General features: G+C 36.4%; 1 protein-coding gene across 4 annotated transcripts in view; it reads left to right on the top strand.

Annotated features, from left to right (window-relative positions):
- The window catches only part of lars2 (leucyl-tRNA synthetase 2, mitochondrial), a 125,546-nt gene extending 112,769 nt beyond the window's left edge, over positions 1–12,777 (top strand). For 3 of the 4 annotated variants that reach the window (XM_067399857.1, XM_067399833.1, XM_067399847.1), the window contains 2 exons: positions 6,264–6,391; positions 11,202–12,777. In XM_067399857.1, the coding sequence (XP_067255958.1) occupies positions 6,264–6,391; positions 11,202–11,381 (308 nt within the window). In that variant the 3' untranslated portion in view covers positions 11,382–12,777. The remainder of the gene's footprint in view (positions 1–6,263; positions 6,392–11,201) is intronic. The other variant, XR_010896360.1, reaches the window with a different exon arrangement.
- Positions 12,778–20,270: the final 7,493 nt, after the last annotated feature.

Here is a 20,270-nt window from a genome sequence, read left to right as displayed (position 1 = left end):
TTCTCATTATTATGTAATCAAAATGAAAATAAGAGAGATAATCCAAAATGCATGTCATTTTTTGTTTAGTACTGTCCTGAGTAAGATATTTTACATAAAAGATGTTTGCATTTAGTTCACAAGACAAAACAATAGCTGAATTTATTAAAATAACCCCATTCATAAGTATGTGATCCATTGATTCTCAATACTGTGTGTGGTTACTGATGATCTACGACTGTTTTTGTGTTTTGTGATGGTTGTTCATGAGTCTCTTGTTTGTCCTGAGCAGTTAAACTGAGCTCTGTTCTTCAGAAAAATCCTCCAGCTCCTGCAGATTATTCAGTTTTCCAGCATTTTTGCATATTTTAACCCTTTCCAGCAGTGACTGAATGATTTTGAGATCTGTGTTTTCACACTGAGGACAACTGAAGGACTCAAACACATTAAAAAAGGTTCAAACATTCACTGATGCTCCAGAAGGAAACATGATGCATTAAGAGTCGGGGGGAATTCAAATTCAAATATTTAAGGTAAATTGTATTTAATTTTTCTGCCGGGAAACATGCAAGTATCTTCTGTTGGTTCCGAAAGGCAGTACTAAATGAAAAACAATGATATTTAAAAAAAAAAAAAATAATGGACATTTTCTACCTGTTCAAAAGTTTTCACACCCTGACTCTTAATGCATCGTGTTTCCTTCTGGAGCATCAGTGAATGTTTGAACCTTTTTTAATAGTTGAGTTTGAGTCCTTCAGTTGTCTTCAGTGTGAAAACACAGATCTCAAAATCCTACAGTCACTGCTGGAAAGGGTTAAAATATGCAAAAATGCTTGAAAACTGATGAATCTGCAGGAGCTGGAGGATTTTTCTGAAGAACAGAGCTCAGTTTAACTGCTCAGGACAAACAAGAGACTCATGAACAACCATCACAAAACATAAAAACAGTCGTAGATCATCAGTAACCACACACAGTATTGAGAATCAATGCTTCACATACTTATGAATGGGGTTATTTTAATAAATTCAGCTATTGTTTTGTCTTGTGAACTAAATGCAAACATCTTGTATGTAAAATATCTTACTCAGGACAGTACTAAACAAAAAATAACATGCATTTTGTATGATCCCTCTTATTTTATTAAAATTATTCACATTTTCACAGGTTCTGCAAGTGGTTCACATACTTTTTCTTGCAACTGTGTGTATATTTATATATATAGGCTTTTCTGATTCAACTCTGAAAGTTCTGAGTGTACCATGGTTCATTCTGATAACAGTACAGCTTATTGCTAGAATGAAAGCAGATTGTAGAACTAACAAAAACAAAACAAAAATATAGCTGCAAGCAGCAATTCGGGGCCAAGCCCCAGAAGGGGCAGTAGCGCAATACGGAGCAGGAAGAGCAAAAACAGCAGAAATTGAATGTACATGCAAAACAGCTGGTTCAGAAGGACAGGTGGAAATGAAATGAAAATCAATAGAAGTTCAGAGAATGAACAGGGAATGAACTAAAAACACTTGTATCTCATTCAAGAGGAATAAAGATTAGTACAATGCTTATTTGGATAAAAAAGGTATCAAAATGACTCATTACACACAATTGTATAAAGGCACCCCACACGGGATTCGAACCCACAACCTCCGGGTCCAATGTCCATTTCTCAACTCATTGCGCCACTGTGCAGGTGAATGTTGGCACACCTGCCGAAGTTCATTAGTTCATGTGAAAATGAACTCAAAATGAAGAATTTTTATAAAACTGCACTGAATGTTATATATTTAATAACTACTTTAGATCATTCTGCAGCTCATCATGCTGTAGCGCAATACAGAGCAGGAAGAGGAAAAACAGCAGAAAATGAACAAACATGAAACAGCTGGTTCAGAATTACGGGCGAAAATGAACTCAGAACTTATGTACATAAGCTTAGATGAAAATGAACACAGCATGAAACAAAAAGCATTTATTTCTAATCCAAGAGGCAGTAAAGGAATAAAAACACACTATTTCATAAAACCGCTCCACCTGGGATTCGAACCCACTATCTTGGGGTGCAGAGCTCATCAGGTAACTGGCTTTACACATTGAGCTACTTGAGGATGCACATTCAACAATCTGTGGAAGAGAACTTTTAGTGTAAGAAAGAATTTACAAAAAAGCATTACTTAGCATGTTAACCATATTAGCATGCTAAGCTAACAAATGCTAATGAAGCTCATGGTTAACTTGATAGCTGAAGAGCCACATTAAAGAGAATGACAACTGGTTAGCATGCTAAGCAATTAGCATGCTAAGCTAACTAGCATAAGACAACAAACACAAGCAAGGTCACATTCAGAGATGAATATCTTGGGAATGGTAGCGAATATCAAAAATCCGTTCAGTCATTTCTGTGCGGCTCGGTCCAAAGATCACCTGAGCTGATTTTGGACAAAATTGGACAAAAATTGTAGGAGGAGTAGTGAAAAAAATGGAATACTGTACTTTTCAAAATGGCCACTACTGTACTGGGTGGAGTCTTAATGTAAGATATTGAATGTGATCAGTATGAAGAGAGAATCAGTTGTATTGACATTCATTTTTCTGGAACAAAGGGTTCAAAAGTTATAACCTTTACAAAAGTGAATATTTGAACTGGTGGTGGCGCTATAGACTTAGTCCTAGATACTCCAAAGTTGGTCAAATTACTTTTAATTACTATCACTACAAGCATGCCAAATTTGATAATTTTCCTTCTTATGGTTCATTGATTACCATACAGGGGGAAGAAGAATAACTACGAATTTGGACATAAAGGAATTGCATGTGATAGCTTCAGATTAGACCAGTTTTAGGCAGAATGCCTAGAACAGACACAAGTTCTGCATCTTTTCCTGCCACAGTACCTCATGCGGTCTGGGCATGTGTCACACTGAGTTTCGAACCCACGATGCAGAGCATTCGGGATCCGTGGCGTAACACATTGAGCTAATCAGCCATGCAAGTTCATCAGTATGCTAAGCAGAGGTTTCAGTGTGAGAAAGAGTTCACAAAAAAAAAAGCTTCATAGCATGTTAACCATATTAGTATGCAAAGTTATTTAATGCCAACTAAGTTTTGGTTAACCTGTTGACTGAAGACCACATTAGAAAGAATAGCAATAGTTTAGCATGCTAAGCAATTACTGTGCTAAGCTAACTAGTATAAAACAACAAACACAAGCAAGGTCACATTCAGAGATGAATATCTCGGGAATGGTAGCGAATATCAAAAATCCGTTCAGTCATTTCTGTGCGGCTCGGTCCAAAGATCATCTGAGCTGATTTTGGACAAAATTGACCAAAATTTGTAGGAGGAGTAGCGAAAAAACTGTTTTTCATTTACTTCAATACGGCAGACAGGTACATTTAAGGAAAATGACAAATTTTACATTGTCGGAATCGGCATAAGCCAGGGAATAAAATGACATGAAGCATACACATTTTGGAAAGTGTTTTCAAAAGTTATAAGCGTTTTTGAAATAATCATTACATCTGTGGAACAGTAGGTGGCGCTGTGCTGAAACTTCTCAGGTACCTTCACGACCTTCTAAAGGTCATACATACCAATTTTGTGAAGATATGTCAAATTGTTTAAAAGATATCGCAATTTATGACAAAATTCAAAATGGCGGACACGTGATTCATCCAATATTGACAGAATCGGTATCGTCGGATTCGGCATGATCCAAGGAATCCATAGACACCAAGATCTTGATTTTCTGACAAACTGTTCAAAAGTTATTGGCCAAAATAGCCATTTTTCATATCTCATGACCTGTAGGTGGCGCTGTTCCCAAGTTTGGCATAGACCCTCAGACCATGGTTCTGATGAAGGGTACCAATTTTTGTTTCGATTGCTCAAAGTTTGGCCGAGATACAGCCTCTATACTAATTTTGGGTCGACCTCGTTAACTTCGTGACATCATAACCTTTGAACAAAGATGAATAAAAAAAAATCTGTTCAGTCATTTCTGTGCGGCTCAGACCAAAGATAATCTGATCAAAGATTGGACAAAATTGGACAAATTTTGAAGGAGGAGAAGCGAAAAAAACAAATACTGTACTTTTCAAAATGGCCGCTACTGTAATGGGTGGAGACTTAATGTAAGAAGTTGAATAGCATCAGCATGAAGAGACGAATCAGATGAACTAAATTTAATTTTTCTATGACAAACAGTTCAAATGTTAAAACCGTTAGAATGTTGAAATTTTGAACTGGTGGTGGCGCTATAGAGTTGGTTCTAGAGACTCCAAATTTGGTCCAATCACTATTCATGAGCATCTCTACAACTGTGCCAAATTTCATCATTTTCTCATGTTCCGTTGATAGGGCTGCCATAGACTCCCATTCGGGAGGAAGAATAATAATAATAAAAGGGAAAACGTACAATTACAATAGGGGCTACAGCCCCTTCGGGGCTTGGCCCCTAAAAACGTACAATTACAATAGGGGCTACAGCCCCTTCGGGGCTTGGCCCCTAACAAAACAAAAAACTGACTCAGGATGAAAGTGAATAATTGTGAGCTGGGTGAAAAGTCGTGGAAATGCTAGTGGTGAGGAGAAAAGGAAACTGTTGGCCCCCGTTGTCCATTCCATCACATCCCGCTATTGTCACACACACACACACACACACACACACACACACACACACACACACACACACAAATGCAGAGACTTTGTGTTAGTCCCCTGAGGAAAAAATGTACACACTGTGATAACTGATACTGACCAGAAGACACAAGATGTATAATCATGTGACCAAATGTTGCTTGTTAAGGGTGTTTATGTGTGTGTGCTCATATAGATTTAGAGAACTTTTATGTTCTACAGAAAAAAATAACAGCATACAGCTTTGGAAGAGCATGAAGATGAGTAAATAATGACAGAATTAATTTTTTTTGTGGGAACTGTCCCTTCCTCTCCAACTTCCTCCTGTACTTATGCACACACACACACACACAAACACAAACACATACTCTCTAAAGACAAGCGGAGATGTACATCCTTCCTGAAGGCCATGTTGAGGTCAGGCGCAGGCTTCTAAATTTGTAGTATCGACGACTGCATGACCATCAGACGCTGTTTATGAGCTGGAGATCACTCACTGCCCTGTGTTATGAAACACTCCGAGCTGTTCGGTTCGGTGACACTAGTGATGCAGAAAATCTACTCTTCATACCCTTATAAAATCTACTTCTAACCCTGTAGACTACTGTATCATGTTTGATACTTTTCTGAAAAAGCTGTTACACACAATCTACTACATGCCTTCTGTCATCTGATTGATCGTTTATACATTTTAAGCATGTTAAAGATCTTTAGTATAATGTAAAAATGTCCCCCTCCAGCTCGTGTTCACGTGTCTTTGAGCTGTGAAATCTGCACTGATTTTTATAAAGTAAACGTAAGAATATAATTTTATATTGGTAGTAAGATGAACACTTATTGGGGTAACTTAGATATACATGATTGTCCTTGTCCTCATTTTTAGAAAAATCATGTTCAGTTGTATATTTTGTCTAAGGCTCTGTTTCCACCTGGTATTAAGATGTGTTTTAGTCGATCGGATCACAAGTTTACGACTACAAATACAGGTGTAATTTTGAGCTTGTCCACTTTTGACCACTTCCAGAGGTAGTCGAAAACAACCGGATTACTTTTGTAGAGGAAATGCTCTTGTGATCGAATGTGCTCAAACAGCCATTAAAGATCGTCTTCTCTCCGCCTACCTAACGTGTGAACATCATGGGAAGCGCGCTAGCCAAACAGGATTTCAACTTTGTCAAATGAAGACCCAAGTTTGGTTTGAAGATGAAAAACGTACCAAGCACAATATTATCTCACCATTCGTGTTCGGCTGATCTTGCGGCTGTCAGAGCAGAAACAAAAGCTGATGCTCTCCCATCATCTCCGGTCACGTTCATATGTAAATTGCTTGAGATTATTTTGTCCATTAGATTGAAAGATCTGAAAAAGCCCTTAGAAGAAATCAGGACAGAAGTGGTTGAAAGTGTAAACATGAATGTGTCTCCCTCGTCTACTTGTGATCCAATCGACCAAAACGCATCTTAATACCAGGTGGAAACAGGTTCAATAAACTGCTCCACTGTGCTTAACTCACCTGCCACACTAATGTCTTTAAATTGTCTTCATTTAGGAGCTTTTCTAAGCAAACATTAATATGTGATTCATTTGATTAATTATTAGCACAGTTTAATAGTCTTGAAACGATTTGACAGTTTCTTGAACCCTCCCTCAGGTTTGTCTCAGGTGAGGAATCCTCTAGGAAGTGTGCTGTCTGGGAAGGGAAGTGTCCTTCAGCAGCCGTGGCCTAGCGTGGACCCAGAGTACCTAGAAACCCCCGACACACTCCAGCTGTCCGTACGGGTATGACACACACACACAGAACTGTCAACACACTATATACACACATTATTCACAGTGTCTCTTTGTAGAATGTTTCGGTGCTCATGATGGGTAAAAATTCATTTTACATTATTTTAGATTGGCCCAGTGGTGTGAGTATTTGTAATTAGTCACTGTACTTAAAGGGTTAGTTCACCCAAAAATGAAAATGATGTCATTAATGACTCACCCTCATGCCGTTCCAAACCCGTAAGACCTCCGTTCATCTTGGGAACACAGTTTAAGATATTTTAGATTTAGTCTGAGAGCTTTCTGTCCCTCCATTGAAAGTGTATGTACGGTAGACTGTCCATGTCCAGAAAGGTAATAAAAACATCATCAGTCCATGTGACATCAGAGGGTCAGTTAGAAGTTTTTGAAGCATCGAAAATACATTTTGGTCAAAAAATAACAAAAAGTACGACTTTATTCAGCATTGTCTTCTCTTCCGGAATCCTTTCCATTGAATTGATTCCATTGAATTGATTCTATTGAATCCTTTCATCTGTCGGCGTTGGTAATGTACTTTTATGTCGCCGTGGTTGTTTTTGGCAATTAGGACATCCGCGACATGCACACTTACGCACCATTTTAAAAAATATAGCAATACCAAAATACAAACAATGTAGAATAGCTTGAATACAGCGTGCGTCTCCCTCAGACTGTAAACGAAGCTCGGGCGCACCGGATAACACGTAAGCAGCGTCTTACATCAGCAGCGTCACTGTGGAGTCGTGACGTGAACCACACTCCAGAGCAGAAGGGGGCGGTAATGCATCAATAAGCTGGATGCCAACCGCCGTAAAACAGGAAAGAAGAAGAAGTGGAGTCATGAACGCGGATTGACAACAGGAAGAGAAGACAATGCTGAATAAAGTCGTAGTTTTTGTTATTTTTTGACCAAAATGTATTTTCAATGCTTCAAAAACTTCTAACTGACCCTCTGATGTCACATGGACTACTTTGATGATGTTTTTCTTACCTTTCTGGACATGGACAGTCTACCGTACATACACTTTCAATGGAGGGACAGAAAGCTCTCGGACTAAATCTAAAATATCTTAAACTGTGTTCCGAAGATGAACGGAGGTCTTACGGGTTTGGAACGACATGAGGGTGAGTCATTAATGACATCATTTTCATTTTTGGGTGAACTAACCCTTTAAGTATCTTTTTAGCTACTTTGTACATTTTGAGTATCAAATATATTATCAACTTACGCTCTATTTGACTACATTTTTGAATAAGTACAAAATGAACATAAGTAATCTTTACTCCATTACACTGGTAGTAAGTAATCCAGTTACTCATTATTTTATTTATCTGTTATATTAAAAAATATTGGTTTATTTTTGCCCTTTTGAGTTTAACTGAGATATGATTTGAATCTCTACTTAAAGGATTAGTTCACCTTCAAATAAAATGTTCCAGATAATTTACTCACTCCCATTATTCTCCATATAGTGGACTTCAATGGAGCCCAAACGGTTGAAGGTCCAAATGACAGTTTCAGTGCAGCTTCAAAGAGCTCTACGTGATCCCAGACGAGGAATAAGGGTCTTATCCAGAGAAACGATTGCTCATTTTCCAAAGAAATGTAAATGTATATGCTTTATAAACACAAATGATAGCTTTCTAAGTGCTTCTGCCATTTCTTCAAGATGCTTACGCTGTATGTCCTACACCTTCCCTATTCTACTTACGGAAAAAAATGAAACTGGTGCCGTGTTCGTTCCGTAAGTTGAATAGGGAAGGAGTAGGACATACAGCGTAAGCTATTTTGAAGAATACAGAAAGCAGAAGCACATGCAAGGCGATAATTTGTGTTTATAAAGCATATACAGTTGGATTTTTTTCGAAAATGACCGAAAATGACTCTTATTCCTTGTCTAGAATCATGTAGAGCTCTTTGAAGCTGCACTGAAACTGTAATTTTGACCTTCAACCGTTTGGGCTCCATTGAAGTCCACTATAAGGAGAAAATTTTTTCATCAAAAACCGTCATTTCTTTCTGACTGAAGAAAGAAAGACATGAACTTCTTGAATGACATGAGGGTGAGTAAATTATCAGGAAAAGTTTATTTGAAAGTGAACTAATCCTTTAAGCATGAGCAGTAGTTCTAGTGATGCTGGATTTAGCAAACATAACCATCTCTCAGACGAATGGGTACCTCAGATATTTTCATGTCATCAGGATGTTTGTTTGCTGAATATTCAGCACAGGATGTTCTCTGGGAAAGTGGCAAAGGGAAAGTGTTTACCTCCAACTTAGAAGCCTGTATTTGAGTACCGGCGCTCTGTAATTTGCACGTGTGTGAAGGGATTGGCCTCTGAATTCGGCATGATGAGTGAACGATTATTACAGACTTCCACCATCATCTCTCTTTCAGGACTCGGGCAAGTGTGTGTCTCTACTTGCCCTCATGCATCTGTCAGTGTTCAAATTCTTGGCATAAATGGGTAAATTTATGCTACCTTCTAAGCTACTTCATTTTGTCCAAAATCTGTGGCAGCATCACTTGGATTCTTCATGGAGAAGACAATCCCAGAATCCTTTGCAAGAAAACTTTCATTCAAGCTTTTGTGTTTCTTGTGCTTACAGTACATTGTATTAAGCACATAACAGTATTGTGTTGTTCGTTCTAGAGGCCTGTTTCTGCCATGTAAAAAACACAGATTTTTTACTTGGCAGCTGATTTATTTCTCGCAATTCAAAGTTTATATCTTGCTATTTTGAGTTAACATCTCACAGTTTTGCATTTTTATCTAAATTATGAGTTTAAATCTTGCAATTCTGACTTTTTTCTTAGAATTTTGACTAAATTTTGAGTTTAAATCTTGCTATTCAGACTTTATTAGAACTGCGAGTTCACATCACAATTCTGACTTTTTTCTCTCTATTTCTGAGTTCACATCTCACAATTCTGAATTGATTTTTGCCAATTTTGAGTTACAGTACATTTCACTTACATTTTAGACATCTGACTACAGGACCTGAAGCCATGAGATGTGAAGCGGCTATCAGCACACTTTTTTATGGGGCACCAGATGACACCTGACTAATTTCGTAACATAAAATGCTGTATTTTATGACAAACTCCTATTAAACTTTAATGCTTTTCTTACACATAAATAACAAAAGCTGCATTTTGTCTACTGCAATGTAAAGTCACTTCATGCACAAAATTCTAAACCACAAACTGACTTCATTCCACTCGAAGACATAATGGTGCATGCATTTTGTTTCACTGATAGCTGTAGAACACCTTTTGTGGACCAAATCCACCCAGCATGCAAAGAAATGCATTTTATTACTAAAATATTCATTCCATGAATGTGTGCTTTTCGTCCAAGTGATGTTAAAAAAGTTGGAATTGCAAGGTGTAAATTCTGAGAAAAAAAAAACAAAAGAATGAGATAAATTAGCAATTCTGACATTTTCCGCAGAATCGTGAGTTTATCTCTTAATTCTGATGTTTTTTCTTGTTTACGTCTTACAATTCTGACATTTTAGATGTGAAAGCAAATTGCAAGCTGTAAACTCAGAATTGTGAGAAAGAAAGACAGAATTGTGGGATAAAAAGTCGAGCATGTCCATAAAAGCTTTCGTGCCTTCGTTCTGTTGCTATGGGTTGTCATCATTGTTCTGTTCTCATTGGTTGGTTCTTTATGTGGGTGATTTCATGTGCTAGAAAAGCTGTACCTGAATTACTCGCTTAAAGGGATAGTTCACCCAAAAATGAAAATGTGATGTTTATCTGCTTACCCCCACGGCATCCAAGATGTAGGTGACTTTGTTTCTTCAGTAGAACACAAATGATGATTTTTAACTCCAACCGTTGCCGTCTGTCAGTCGTATAATGCGTGTCAATGGGAATTTCATCTATAAGAGTCAAAAAAACATGCACAGACAAATCCAAATTAAACCCTGCGGCTCGTGATGAACTATCCCTATAACGCAAAAAAAAAAAAAAAATCTATGTATTGTTCCTAAAAAATGTATTACAGAAAATCACCTGAATTCTAACTACTATAAATGAACAAAAAGTAAACTTTAACTGTACATTTTCATGTTTTTCTCAACCAAACAATTTGCGAAAGTCCAAGGAAAGAATACTCACCCATTTTTGACATACAGTACAGTACGCACAAGTAAGTGTTACGATGAAGGATACAAAAAAAGAATTTCATCTACAAATAAGGAAAATAAGCATGAGATGTTACAGCATACCCTGTTGAAAAAGTGCTACCCAGAAGGCTTTGCTGCGCCCACTCATGGCGAGGCCTCAGGCTGGTAGTATTTTAGGGAATCCCCTGCTTTATGTGGACAGCTGAACTACTTTGGGAGTCATAATAACAGGGTTGATTTTCTCCCATGATGCAGTCCAAATGTAAGTGTGTGTTTAATTTCACCACAGACACACTGAGGAGCAGATGCTACATGAAGACCAGCTTTAGTTTCACACAAACCCACACAACACTAACAGCAGACGCGAACGCTAGGCATCCACCCTCAAAGGGTTTCTTTGTTTAACCATCCCATGATGCACTATAAGCACTTGAACACACACTATGGCAGCTTTAAAAACTACAACTACTGCTGATTTACAGGAAAATCATTTTACCAATATTTTATCTCTGGGCGAAGCATTTGGCGAATATGCACGGCACTATTCCCTACTCTTCAGAAAATGTCATTGTTTGCTTCAATCAGACCATTACCTGCTCAAAATAACATCTTTATTCTCTAACCTCTCAGAGGCCATCAATATTCTCTCTGTTTTCTCCTCAGATCAATAATAAGGCGTGTGGGAATATATCTGTTCCTCGTGAAGTGGCTCAGGACGCACAGAAGGTTCAGGAACTGGTACTGAACAGTCCTCTGGGCGCCCGTCTGCTCTCTAACCGCGTCATAAAGAAAGCCTTTCTCTCACCCAGAACGGCCCTCATCAACTTCCTGGTGGAGGAATGACATGGCGAGATGTGCCTTACTGGAGTTTTGGATCGAAAAGACTCTGAGCCATCTCAAGAGAACAGGACATGATGTACTGAGTAACAAGATGTGGAGTGTTTCTCAGATGTAAATGAAAATTGCTCTTTGCTACTAAATAAAGAGGTTTTTAGATGATTTCAGGTTTATGGGATACATTTTTTTTTTTGTACCAGCTCCACCTCTCAACCCTCGTCACCTCAGACTCCAGGCCTGTCGTGAGCTATTTCTGAACAGCCGGGTTTAGCCTGACATTACAACACCTCTGACAGACCTGCACTGCCTGAAATGGAGATGTGGAGATCATGCTGTGCTTTCAGACAACAGTGGGATTCCTGCTGGCTCTCATAACTGACGTCTCACCCTGACCTCATCAAACGCTCACTCGCTCCTGTATGTCTTTAATTACAGGAGTCACACATGCTAAAGATTACGCTGCGTCAGATCACACTGTGAATCACATTATTTCAGTGGGGATGCTGCATCACATGAACATATTTTGGTCTATGATGTACAGTACTGGTCAAAAATTTGGACACATTACTGTTTTTATTGGTTTTGAAAGAAGTCTCTTATGCTCATCAAGCCTGCATTTTTTATTTATTTTTTTTTTTATAAAAAAAAACAGAAAAAAACAGTAATATTGTGAAATATTATTACAATTTAAAATAATGGGTTTTTTTTATTATTATTTGAATATATTTAGGGGTCAAGCACAGAAGGTGGAACCTATTGTATCCATTGGCGTTCTTATTACTTTCTTCCATTTCTTCTTCTTCTTCCGCTCTTGAAGTCTATGGCAGCCCATAGAACCGTATGGTAAAAAGTTGTGACATTTGGAACACAGATAGAGGCCAGTCCCAACATTAACTTGAGAACTTAAAATATCCCAAATGTTTGCAACTATTTGTAAATCGTGAGAAAATTTCAATTTTACCCAAGGCTCCGGGATGTGTGAGGAGTCGCCTGTCAATGGCGTCATACCCGCGTTACCCTCGGTTTCCGGTTTTATTTTGTAGAAACCATGGAAACACCAAAGACGCTTTAATATATTACATGTTTTAATAGACAAGGGAACAACTGTTTTGATATATTTATAGACACAAAACTAATTATTGTTATATAGCTCAACACGTTTAGTCGTATTGTTTAAACCAATTTTCTTGATTGTTTGCGACTATCATGTTTTACCATGCCTCAGAGAAAAACACTGTTTTGTGAAGTAGCTAACATAGCATAATCAGATGCAGCTTTATTTTTAGTAACAGTAATACAGCATTTTCTCCATCATATACGTTTAAAATGAATTCCATTCTTCAACACAATCATCCAGCATTTAATATGATATTGTAAAATCGATCTATCTCACTGCAGTGTGTCTTAAAAAAGTGTCTCACAGTAACGTTATAACATCATTTTCAACACTCTCAAATGTTTCTAATATGATAAACAGAGGTGCGTTACCTCATACTCATGACCGGAAAAGCGAAAGCAGCGCCGGCGACTGTGTCATAATAAAAGTCCCGCTGCTCGTGAGGCGTGTGTTAAACAATCGCTCCAGCCCTTCGTTCAGCTCCACAACACTCACTCCTGCTCTGCTTCATACTACAGTAACGTTGATAATCACATCCATGAACTTGATTTCTTCCAGAGTCCTATCCCTATTCTTTTGCACCGGCTTTGAGGTGGAGACCACATGTCCCAAGATTCCGCGCTCAAACTCGCTGTCATCAAGCTACGCCTTTGTTTTGAATATACTTCTAGCGACCTCTTACAATCTTACATATTGCACCTTTAAGAGCTAGAAACAAAATTCTTACTCTGAAATTTTTCCGCTGATTCCCTGGCTCAAGACAATTCAATTGCACCCTATGACGTCATTTTCCGTCATGAAAATTTTCCAGCCATTTTGATTTTCTCTAAAAACCTCTAAAAACTTTTTCAAACTCCTCCTAGACCGTCAGTTAGATTTTCACCAAATTTGAGTAAGATCACCTTAAGAACATACCGGCAAAAAGTTATAGATGTCATGTCGATAGACAAAACCGTTTTCATACAGCGTAGCAACAAATTTGAGGCATGATGCCAAAATGACTCTGAGGCTGTATCTATTGGCCCTGGAATTGCTGCTTGCAGCTATATTTTAACATGCAATTTATTTCTGTGATCAAAGCTGAATTTTCAGCATCATTACTCCAGTCTTCAGTGTCACATGATCCTTCAGAAATCATTCTAATATGCTGATTTATTATCAGTGTTGGAATCAGTTGTGCTGCTTAATATTGTTTTTATAACCTGTGATACTTTTTCAGGATTCTTAAATTGATAAAAAAGTGATAGTAACGATTTATATTGTTAGAAAAGATTTCTATTTTAAATAAAAGATGTTCTTTTTAACTTTTTATTCATCAATGAATCCTAAAAAAATATCACAGGTTCCAAAAAAAAAAAAGCCAACTTTTCCCAACACTGATAATAAATCATCATATCAGAATGATTTCTGAAGGATCATGTGACACTGAAGACTGGAGTAATGATGCTGAAAATTCAGCTTTGATCACAGAAATAAATTACTTTTTAAAGTATATTCAAATAGAAACCCTTTTTTTATTATTGTGATAATATTTCACAATATTACTGTTTTTACTGTATTTTTATACTGAAATAGTATTTTCTTGTAAAATACTGTAAACTGAAAATCAATGCAAAAAGCTACACTTCATCATGGAAATAAAAACTGAGAAAATGAGGAATCTATATTGACCAATAAGAATTGCTTTCAAAATTTGCATTTTATGCTCTAACCACACCCCAAAACACACATACAGTACATATTTCTATCCATCAGAGCTTTCGGTCATGTGTTTGGTAATAGTCAAGGACAGTTTGTACTGTATTTTCATGAATATGCAATATATTGAAGTCTTCAAAACTGTTGGCTTAGTCTATGTTGCAGTAACAAGCCAAATCAGCAATAAAAGTTCAGTTCGTCGGTTATAAGGATTGAAAGAAAGTTTGAGTGGATTAAATGATTGGAGAATCCTGCATTCGTCTTTAATTTCACTGGAAGGTCCAGTTATGACATTTTAATTAAAAATGACAAGGTCAAAAACTTTGACCTGCTGAACATAAAATAAGATATTTTGAGAAATGTCTCTAACAAGGGTGAGTAAATGATGACAGAATTTTCAAATGAGAAATATTGCCAAATATGCATATTCACACACAGAATTTGTTCTGTTGATGCTTCCAGTGCACAAGACATAAAATAATAATAAACTTTATTTTATAAAGCCCCTTTAAAAGCAGCTTCTCAAAGCACTGTACACAATATAAGCAAAACAATTTATAAAAGTAAAGATAATTCAAAAAGAATGAGAAAAAATTATAATTAATAAACATCAACAAGCAAAAGCAAGTTTTAATAAAATATCTGAACTTCCCTAAATTCAAAATATTCCCAAATTGAAATATTGTATATTATACAATATCCAGCACTAAAATGGTATACATTTTGGGTGAACTATCTTTTTAATTTTAAGTTAAGGAGACTAACATGCAAACAGAACATATTTCCATTTTTAGTGAGGGACACATCACATGAAACCACAGAACAATAATCTGAAGGTAATGAGTAGATCTCTCCTTTATAAGACTACGAGGTCCCGTCAGACCGCTTTAGCAATGCCTGTCATTCCCTTTGGAAATGAGAACGGAGAGACTTGAGTCATCACGTTTCAACACTGGAGTAATTTGGCCCCATTTTCTCAGTCTCGGCAGCCCAACCCAATGACACACCGACACCGCGCTCGAGTTAGAGCCTCACTCAATGGGGTTCGACTGTGTTGCTTTATATGTTGAGTGTCTGACCTTCTCCAAACGCATCAGAGAACATGTTTCTCAGTACTTGAGTGAACAACAAGTTGGGAACCGGAAAGGAAGCCTTTCATGTCAAATGAAGTGTTGTGCCTTCAGGGTATTGCCGTCCTGATGGGACACTCACTGACAGTGCCTCTGTTGTTTGCTCATGTTTTTTACCATGTTACTCAGTAACCTCACATAATTCAGTCTGAAATCGATCCCCACCGCTGTCCCTTATGGCCTTATATAAGTGACTCACTGATAAAACACTGAAGAATAATTTCCCAGAAGTCCCACATTCCTCAAATGTGCTGACTTTAAAAGGAGGAAGGGGTTTTTTGGTCCCAGATGATATGTGCCTTGTGAACTTGATATTTTTAGAGTATTTATTTCCTGTGCATTGTGTCTTTTTGTATTGCGTTACTGTAATCACATTTGTGGTCTGTTATATCATGTTTTTGTTTCTGTTATTAGTTAATTTTGTTCATTAACTCACCCTAATTGTATTCCAAACCAGTAGGACTGTCTTCTATGGAAATATAAAAGATATTTTGAGAAATGTCTCAGGTTGTTTACAATGGAAGTCAATGGAAACCAAAACATTTGGTAACCATAACACCTTCTTTTGGGTTTCCCTTTAAGAAGCTGAACAAATCCTTAAGCCTATAAGCATTAAACTTTGGCACAACTCTTCGTATTGTTTCCTCAAATCATGTTACTGTTTGTGGAGAGGAGTGTTATTACTTTTCTTAAGAATCAGATTATTGATTATTACTTGGAAGGTGATAAAATGTGCAAAACAAAATCCCCTAGACTTACACCGAAGGCGTCCTATTTGGAGAACAGATTATGAATATACTATTGACAAACTAGGATTCAACATCTAATTTAAACTTAACATTTTTAAACACAGAATATTATGTCAAATATATTAAACGCTTCACATTATATATTATTTCTAGGTCATTAATCGAATAGTAAAGTAGTGTCATTGATCATGTTGACTTCTTTGTACAGACTCTCAGATTGTCTTGCTTCAACTGAAGCATGAGATGATCTTATGTAATTTTTCCAAAGAGATCATGATCATCAGGAAATTCATGTTTATTTGATAAAAGTCAGCTTTTCGCCAAGCACCAAATGTGAGTAAAAATCAGCATTGACGAGTATATGTAATGTGTCAATCACCAGATGGCCAGTACCATTTTTATGAATTCTAACAATGCAAAATTGTAAGAACGTGAAACGTGAAACGTGAACGACGCTTGAGACAGTTGATGGGCCATTGTTGCATTATCACAAAGCTTTGCCAATTTAAATATTCAAATATAGTCAATTCGTTACTCACCAAATCTGTCTCAGACAGCATGCGAATACTGAATTGAGTTTTCTTTCACGTCTTCTTGCACTTTAACAGACATATTCAAACTAAATTATGTCAAAATGCCCGTCTTCTCAGTTGTCTTAACCCTCATATTGTGTGTGGGGTCAATATGGGGTCAACTTTTCCTTAGTTAAAAAAAAAAAAATGACTCCTCATCTCAGTTACATAAAATTTTGTGACTTTTTCTACATTATCTATCTATACACACACACACACACAAACTGGGCTTGATTGGGTTGTTTTAAAGGTATGTAAAAAGAAAAAAAAGTCACTGCCCTTGGTGTGTGTTCACTCTTTACTCCTGTTCATATCTGCTTATTGCTGATTTTGTGTGTTGTTTTATTTACCTTTTTAAAATGATTTTTTATTCTAAAGTTATTTTTTTTTTTTTACATTTGGATTATTGAAATAAATAATACGTGATTATAATCAAGTCTTGTCTTTTAGTGGCAACTTGTGTGTCATTGTTGCAAATTTATGTGGCGTTATTGAAAAACAAGACACCTCAAAAGACCTCAAACAACGACAAAAATTCTAAACTTTAATGAAAATACGGATTGAATGTATTTTATACTGTTTAAATATATATTCACTAAATATACATAAAAGCTGTTATAAGTGCATCCAGAGAAACGAATGGATCTCTTTGGGTCCTCTGCTGGATGTATATGGTAATTACACAGTTTTTCTAAAACTATATTTCTTGCAGATTTTTCTCTAACCAGTAGATGGCGGAATTCTGCCTCTAACACCTAGATCAATATCCAGAAACAACTCATATTTAATTTTGATCATCATTAAAGTGTATATATATATATATACATATATATGTGTGTGTGTGTGTGTGTAATATTTCATATGCATGCTATGGTGTAGTTGATGAATTTTGCAGTAAATAGGTAAAAAAAATAAAATACAAAAAACTTAATACTTAATATCCCCCAAAATACAGCATAAAATATGTTCTATAAATGTTTGGGGTCATATTTAAGAAACGGGAAACAAACACTGTATGAGGTTAAACTGAACGCAAACAAAGAAATAAAATGCACGTGTAACTGAATATTGGATCCGTGCAGCTCTTAAAGTGACAGCAGCCTAATATTCTTACTGCTGTCTGTGTTTTTAATGTTAATCAATCAACAAAAGACAAAGAACAATTACTCATTGCTCTTGACTAAATAACTAGCTTTAATAAGGAATAATCTATGTTTCATGTCTGTTTTTATATATATAATATATTTTATATATATATATATATATATTTATGGCCGGTAAATTTTCTTACGTTACTGACCACTGGCAGGTGTGGCAAAAAGTTTTAGGCCCTGGTTGTACTGAATACTGATATAATACTGTTCAACAATAATGCATAACCAGCGTCAGCACAGCAGGTCTATAGTGGCTCCAAAAAGTATTTGGATACTTTTAGTCATACTCACAAATATCTGAATGTCATTGAAGATACAAAATATCAAACCAAATACCTAGCTAATGGAAAGATAGCAAAAGCATACTTTTCAAGAAAAACATCTCACAAAAACAAAAAAGAAGAAGAAGAAGCTGGGTTTAAAGTGATAAAACAAAACATTTAATTCTCAACATAAAGACTAGTGTGAACATGTTCATAGTTATTGTGATTAACAACACTTGAGCAAATGTGAGGGTCACTGACTAGAAATCAGTGTCACGGCGGTTGATTAAAAGATCCTGCAGCATTTAAGTGCAAATGACTCTTAATTTTAATATTTTGCAGCTAATTCAAAGACATTCAGACTTTTTAAAGTGTCCACATACTTTAAGGGATCACTTATAGGGGAACGCATTTCTGTCCCTCTTCTCACTGCAGATAATGTTGCTGTGGAATGTTTGGCTTGTGGAGCCGATCACATGAGCGCTGTTATCCATCACTTCACTTCCTCTTCACTCACACCGTCATGGTTTGGTTTGGAGCTTCGGCTTCTGGAACTCTCCGACATTCAGATGTCTTCAGATGAGGTCGTGATGATGTGGCCTCCATGTTAACTACCAAACACATGTGCATTGTGTGTATTTGAGCACTTTATATTGTGAGGCGTCATGTGATGTGATTAATGTGCACTCATGTTCTTTAAAAAACAAAACAACAATCAGCAATATGACAAAAGTTGATTAAATAGTCCAACTTGGATGTCTAATCTGCAATAGAGTATGAGTAAAAAGTCTTATCAGTGCCAAGCTCAAATATGTGGAAGTGCAAATGAGATTTGAAAGCTAAAATAGGAAAGACTATCAGTGCATATCATCTTACATTTTGGTCTGTTCATCACAAAGAGCTATCAAATGACTTCAAGAATTGGTATAGGTATAGTGCATGTGGTATACTTTATTAATTTTTGGGGCTCAGCAAGCATCATTTGTGCTCTTTGGAAGAAAGCAAGCCATTCAGGTTGGGAACATAAATGATGACAAAACTTACATTTTTGGGACTAAATGTGAAAACAATGAAAATGCCCTAATTAAAGGATTAGTTCACTTTCAAGTTAAAATTTCCTGATAATTTCCTTACCCCCATGTCATCCAAGATGTTCATGTCTTTCTTTCTTCAGTCGAAAAGAAATGAAGGTTTTTGATGAAATCATTCCAGGATTATTCTCCTTATAGTGGACTTCAATGGAGCCCAAACGGTTGAAGGTCAATATTACAGTTTCAGTGCAGCTTCAAAGAGCTTTAAATGATTCCAGACGAGGAATAAGGGTCTAATCTAGTAAAATGATTACTTTTTACAAAAATTTTAAAAATTATATATGTTTTAACCATAAATGCTCATCTTGAACTAGCTCTTCTTCTTCTTCTCTATTAGAATTCTGGCAGTGTAGACACTGCTAAGTGTATTACTGCCCTCCACAGGTCAAAGTTTGAACTAATTGTTGAATACTTGAACTAGCATATTAAATATGACAATTTACTTCAAACTTTGACCTGTGGAGGGCAGTAATACACTTAGCAGTGTCTACACTGCCAGAATTCAAACAGAGAAGAAGAGCTAGTTCAAGATGATAATTTATTGTTAAAACGTATATAATTTTAATATTTTTTTTAGAAAATGAGTGATGGTTTCTCTAGATAAGGAAGACTCTTATTCCTCGTCTGGTATCGTTTATAGCTCTTTGAAGCTGCACTGAAACTGTAATTTTGACCTTCAACCGTTTGGAGGCCATTGAAGTCCACTATAAGGAGAATAATCCTGTAACATTTTCATTAAAAAACCTTAATTTCTTTTCGACTGAAGAAAGAAAGACATAAACCTCTTGGATGACATGGGGGTGAGTAAATTATCAAATTTTAATTTGAAAGTGAACTAATCCTTTAAATAAAAACCTTTCATTCAAGTTTTTCATTTATGGATGAATAATAATCAAGGTTAATTCCTTTATGATATACCACAGGAGTTTTGTTTGTCCTCATTTGGCATCCATCTAAAAATAAACGTTAGATGTCAAATTCTCTATAATATAGGCTATAAAATGAAGTGCTGGATTATTTCCATGTGTGTTGTGGTGAGCAAATTCTCTTCAATGTACTTTAATCATGTGAAATTACAACGCAACCGCATGATAGTATAGAGAGTCCACTTCTCTTTCAAG

The sequence above is a fragment of the Chanodichthys erythropterus genome, chromosome 2, assembly GCF_024489055.1.
Source record: "Chanodichthys erythropterus isolate Z2021 chromosome 2, ASM2448905v1, whole genome shotgun sequence".
In the NCBI taxonomy this organism is placed as follows: domain Eukaryota; kingdom Metazoa; phylum Chordata; class Actinopteri; order Cypriniformes; family Xenocyprididae; genus Chanodichthys; species Chanodichthys erythropterus.
The sequence above is the reverse complement of the archived record's forward strand: the minus strand, read 5'-3'. Positions and strand labels throughout refer to the sequence as shown.